The sequence below is a fragment of the Lupinus angustifolius genome, unplaced genomic scaffold (genome assembly GCF_001865875.1).
Source record: "Lupinus angustifolius cultivar Tanjil unplaced genomic scaffold, LupAngTanjil_v1.0 Scaffold_81_51, whole genome shotgun sequence".
Taxonomy (NCBI): Eukaryota; Viridiplantae; Streptophyta; class Magnoliopsida; order Fabales; family Fabaceae; genus Lupinus; species Lupinus angustifolius.
In genome coordinates this window covers 1,411-7,002 of record NW_017723942.1, presented here as the reverse complement: position 1 = coordinate 7,002, position 5,592 = coordinate 1,411, and the positions used below count along the sequence as shown (strand labels likewise).

Here is a 5,592-nt window from a genome sequence, read left to right as displayed (position 1 = left end):
GATTTGGATAGAAGTGACAATGACGTTGATTCGTCAAGAAGCCTTGAGAGATTGCTTAGGGGAGACATTCTAGCGAGGGTCCGAGTTCATTACCTGTATGATCAGGATAGTCCTACATGCAAACTAAGTGGCCTCTAACACCCCATTATGCATTTCATTATCGGTAGAGAAAATTCCTGAAACAGACTGAACTTATCATGTAAGCACCTCAGATAGAGGTATTGAACAACAATTGATAATGTTACTTGCCATTGTTAAAGATATATGTACTCTTAGTTGCTTTTCCACTATGATCTTGGTCTTCGGGCATTTTGATGGAGATTGGTTGGTTGAATTGCATAAACATTGCATGAAATATATATTAATTGGAAATTTGAATATCCTATTGTATAAGACACTAACTTTGTGCATCATTTGCATATATTTGACATTATTTGAGTATAGTTGTGTTATAGGTTGTCTCACTTTAATGTTATTTCTCTATGTAAGTCCATGTTGTATCGCCTTAGTTGGTTCTTACTCTCTTTCTATGTCTTTCCTTTTTTCTATATTTTGTATATGAACATGTTTGTTGTAGTTGTGGTTTGGATATTCATCGATGGAAATATAGACAAGAATAACTTAACTAATGTATAGTTAAGTATCTTGTTTATGTTGGGATTATTGACTCTGACTTAGGAGAATGATTTTTTTTTGCATATATAATGTGTTTTATAATCATTTCGTTAAGATTAAATTAATAATTTTTTAAATCTCCATACTTAAAAAAGGATAAGTACATTTATCGTTGAGTTTTAAGATTAGATGTAATGCCTCATTTTTAGGTAGAGATATTATATAATATTTCCACATTTTGAATTTTGCAGTGGAAAGTTTATTAATTTACTCTGTTTTTCTTTACATTATCACCATATTTCAATAATAAATCATAAAGTTTTTAATTGTAAAAATGGGGTGTTAGTTACAAAAATGGGGTGTTACACAATTGTTAATTTGATAACCAAATTGCCGTCATAGTTCAAATAACCTATTCAAATATGCAATATCACTAAAAGAATGAGCAATGAAATTGTTATGCTACCTTGATTATTTGCAATGAAATTTTATTATTGTTAAGAATATTTGTATTTTGTATTATATATTTAAATATTAATTATAAATTAATGCGATTAATGTTGTGGAAATTATGAAATTAAATTGATGTTGAAATCCTCAAATAGTGGAGGTTAAAAACCTCCACAAATAAACCGCTACAAATGTATAGATAGCGGAGGTTTTCTAAAACATCCGTAAAACACTTCTAGCGGTCATAACTGTGGAGGTTTTTGAAACCTCTACTAGTTATATTGTGGAGGTTAAAAATCTTCACTAATTGCATAAAAAACTTCCACTAAATACAAAATCTGTTGTAGTGTGAGTCTAATTCAAGTAAAAATATTTATAATTATTTTCAATCACGTATTAAGTTGACGCAAATATTTTTTTTAATTCATATTAATATATTTCTAAACGTAAAACTATAGGTGATGAAATGAAAAAACACCAATTGAGATTTTATTGATATATTTTATGCTAATGAGGGTCAAACATTCAACATATTAACTTATAAATTTCTAAATTCACTTATAACTTATTGTCTTTCAAATCATAAAATCAAGTTCTCGTACACTGTAATGTAGTATATATTTAAAGTTTGTGAGTTTGAACAATGAAGAACATTAAATTTGAAGGATATATCAACAATTATGCTTAGACAATCAATATCAAAAAATATAGTGACTCATGCAAATGTACCTGTGTACAACTAGAATATTAGAAATCAATGAGCTAGAAAATGATTATGTATTTCATTGGTTGAAAATGAATTGAACTATATTTAACGAATTGACTACAAAGTTACAATGAATGTCTTGTATAAAATGATGGAAAAAATAACTAACATAACATTCAAAACTAACCAAAATTTATTTTACACATATTTTAAGTACGGAAGTTGAATTATAATTATTGTTTGTTATGCAAAAGGTAAGTATGTATAAACTAATTACTTGTCAAATATAATATTAACCCAAAATACTAAAATATATTTCATTCGTAATTCTAAGATTGGTTAAAAGATTATTGAAATGAAGAAAGCTCCATAATATTTTTACACAAATGTATGAGATGTAGGACCTTGCATTGTGGGTCGTACTTGCAGTGACAACATATATGTATCTTTCATTGAAGTCAGAACAAAAAGAACAAAGCAAAGAATCAAAGATCAAAAACATTGTAACAAAGTGAATGGAAAACATAGATAAAGAGAGAGATTCAATGAAGAAATTTTAACAGATAGAAAAATTCTTGAAACTATAACATATGAAACTAGCAAAGGTATGCTAAGAGAATTAATAAATAAAATAGAAGAATTATTAGAAGAAAATGAATTGAAAGTAATGAGTGATTGCATATAAGATTGGAAAAGATTTAGTTCAGACTTAGAACTTATGAGTGATTGCATATATGATTTGTTAAGATAATTAAATGTAACACAAGAGACACTATATATAATTATCATCTCGTACAAGAAACACAACAAATTCACTTTCTTTCTTTACTTTCCTTCTGGTTCTTCCTCAAAAACTTTATTTTTCTGCGTTCTTGAAGAAGATGCGACTCTTGATGAACCCACCGCGGCAAGGATCTGTAGTGATACGAAGGGTTTGGAGATCAAACGTTGAAGCAGAATTCCATTTGATACGCAATATCATAACCTCGTACCCTATCATTGCAATGGATACAGAATTTCCTGGGTTAGTGATTCGCTCCGAGTCCAATTTCCGGCACCGGAAACCATCGGAAAACTACGCTCTTTTGAAAGCCAATGTTGATCGCCTCCACCTCATTCAAGTTGGACTCACACTATCCGACAAACATGGCAATCTTCCAAACCTCGGAACCCCTTACTCCTTCATATGGGAGTTTAACTTCTGCGATTTTGATGTCTCGCGTGATCTCCACGCACCTGAATCGATCGCACTTCTCCGCCGCCAAGGCATCGATTTCGAGATGAACAGAAAGTTTGGCATTCATTTGATGCATTTCAGACAGTTGTTGTTGAGGTCCAGAATTCTTGGAAGACGCAACCAAGTTTCCTGGGTCACTTTCCACAGCGCGTATGACTTCGGCTTCCTTGTCAAGATTCTCACGCGCCGCCCGTTGCCGGAGGAGCTTGCTGGTTTTCTGCATACGGTGAGGATATTTTTTGGAGAGATGGTTTTTGATGTGAAGCACGTCATGAAGTTCTGCTCGAATCTTTATGGTGGTTTGGATCGGATTTGCCAAACCTTGAGAGTGGACCGGGTAGCTGGGAATAGCCACCAGGCCGGGTCAGATAGTCTGCTTACTCTCCACGCTTTTCACAAGATCAAACAAGTCTATTTTGGTACCAAGAATAGTGATGAACTCCTCAAATTTGCTGGTGTCTTATATGATTTAGAAGAAAATTATTGAGTTTACTCATTGGAAACTTATTCCTAAGTGATAATTGTATATACATTATAGTTTTATCACTTATCAATGTAATTATCTTTTATTAGTTCTATAGATTGAGATTTTCTTCTTCTTTTCTTTTTATCAGTTTTGTTTGCTTTCTTTAATAGGTTTTGTAAGCAAACAAAATAGCTACTGGTAGAATTTGTAAAATTAGCCAATGCTAAAAACATAAACAAACAAATATAGATGAGTTCCTAGTTTACATTCTGCTGTAAAATGAAAACCATTAAGTTTAAACTTGAAACTTTCTCATCTGCTAATTACAAAATGAGGTACATTTGTTAAACTATCACGCAAGAAATCCAAGCCATTCTCCATTCTTCTTGGCCAACCTTATCAGCCCTTGTCTCTGTTTTGCATCTGCTCCTATTGATTTGCAGAACTCAGTAATTACCTAACATTCAAAATATGAAATTGTAGCTGTTAGTAATAAAACATATTGCATGCTTACATCTTCAATGCTTTTATTAGGTGTAGTTTATTGGGAGAAATAGAAATTATGGACTTCAACTTCAATCTTTTCCTTATACAACATACTAGTGTTTTTCACTTGGTCATTTCAATTTTCAACTTTAAGATAAGAGGAGTTATCCATCTCTTTTTCCATATATATTCTACTTGATCCTCCGTTTGAAAGATTTCATACCCCTCAATCTAACCAAAACATGAAACACAAACTACAGTTCCAATTTTAATTTTCCACTAGACTTAAAAATTCTAGAAATGCTAGAACAAACAAAGAAAAGAAATTGCTCAAATTAAACAATAGAGTAACATCCACAAGTCTTAGTTTTTTCATAAAAAGAACTTAATCATGTTCATGGTATCCCAAAGTTGAATAGGGATCCTCTCGAGTAACTACTCCAAATTTTTTTTTATTTTTAATGATAAAAGTGTTATATCATTATACTTAAAAGATAAATATGTCATTATATGTTGTATTTTCTTCTATTTTTTATTCATTTATTTCTCCATCCAGTACAGGACAAGATCCATACTCCCCAAAGTAAGTCAGATTTTGGTTGAATTTCATCTGCACATCAGCAACTAGTAAGACACATGTCCGCGGTAGTGTTAGTCATTTTGACAGTTAACTAAGAGACTAAAATCAAACTTCCGTATCATTTAAGAATCAACAAAATTATAAAGACTAAAATCAAATTAGACTAAAGTATAACATAAACATATTTAAATCGAAGAGATAATACAATTATACCTGAGAATGTAAAGCAATGGCTTTGCCTCTAATCTGGTTGAAACGCTTCTTACCAACAATATTACGTGTAACCACCACAAGAGGTGCAAATATACCTTTCCCTTCATTTATATTCTTCATCATGGGTTGCAACCTCACTGGCTTTCCTCTTCCTATGTGAACTTGTGACTTGGCCGGCAACATGGTGCACTCTTCACCAACCATGGAAGTTCCCCAGCTTCCATAGAAGGAGGAACCAACACATATTGAAGTAATCATATTTGTTATCTAGATATGCGTGGCTTGTAATGTACCAAAAATAAGTAGAGATTTTTTTGGTTTAGATTCTTAGAGATTGAGCCAAATGGGTGTTATGGTTTATATTTGGTTGTGAAAGTGGGGATAGTTGGGTGTAAGTTGTAGAACCAGGGATTTAGAAGTGGATTGTAGTGTGATTCACAATATGGAAGTATTAGGAGCCACGAATATTTGTGGCTTGGATTTTTATACTATTGAGATTAAGAGTCTATAACACAAATATTATACGTATTTGGTTTTAGTTCAAAATAAGTACAATAGTGTTTCATTCCATGCAAAATTCAGATAAATATTTTATCTAGTTTATATACTAAATAAAAAGTTACCACGTTAGAGGATAATATAGTTATAGACTAAATTATTTCATTTACTTGTTATTCATTTGTTTTTTACTTTCTAATTTTAATAATTTTTGTCTTTCAATGTTTTTTCTTTTTATTTTTATGCAATTATTTCTAGTAATGTATTAATAACATTATTAAATTCGGGGTAAAGGAGAGTAATGATATAACATTAACCGAAAATAATTATGTTTTTATATT

General features: G+C 31.2%; 2 protein-coding genes across 2 annotated transcripts; one reads left to right on the top strand and one right to left on the bottom strand.

Moving 5' to 3' along the window:
* Positions 1-2,652: 2,652 nt before the first annotated feature.
* Positions 2,653-3,495, top strand: LOC109339556 (probable CCR4-associated factor 1 homolog 9). Its single transcript, XM_019577016.1, has one exon. The coding sequence runs from the start codon at positions 2,653-2,655 to the stop codon at positions 3,493-3,495; it is 843 nt and encodes a 280-aa protein (XP_019432561.1).
* Positions 3,496-3,713: 218 nt separating this feature from the next.
* On the bottom strand, positions 3,714-5,129 carry LOC109339555 (protein PROTON GRADIENT REGULATION 5, chloroplastic-like). The gene is made up of 2 exons (XM_019577015.1): positions 4,754-5,129; positions 3,714-3,931 (listed from the first exon to the last, which is right to left on the bottom strand). The coding sequence occupies exons 1-2, from the start codon at positions 5,009-5,011 to the stop codon at positions 3,827-3,829; spliced, it is 363 nt and encodes a 120-aa protein (XP_019432560.1). The 5' UTR covers positions 5,012-5,129; the 3' UTR covers positions 3,714-3,826.
* Between the last annotated feature and the right edge of the window lie 463 nt (positions 5,130-5,592).

Excerpts from the sequence above, each read along its gene's own strand:
- LOC109339556 (XM_019577016.1), top strand. The coding sequence starts at position 2,653 with ATGCGACTCTTGATGAACCCACCGCGGCAAGGATCTGTAGTGATACGA.
- LOC109339555 (XM_019577015.1), bottom strand. The coding sequence starts at position 5,011 with ATGATTACTTCAATATGTGTTGGTTCCTCCTTCTATGGAAGCTGGGGA. Across the intron at positions 3,932-4,753 it reads CCATTGCTTTACATTCTCAG|GTAATTACTGAGTTCTGCAA; the intron begins GTATAATTGTAT and ends TTTGAATGTTAG.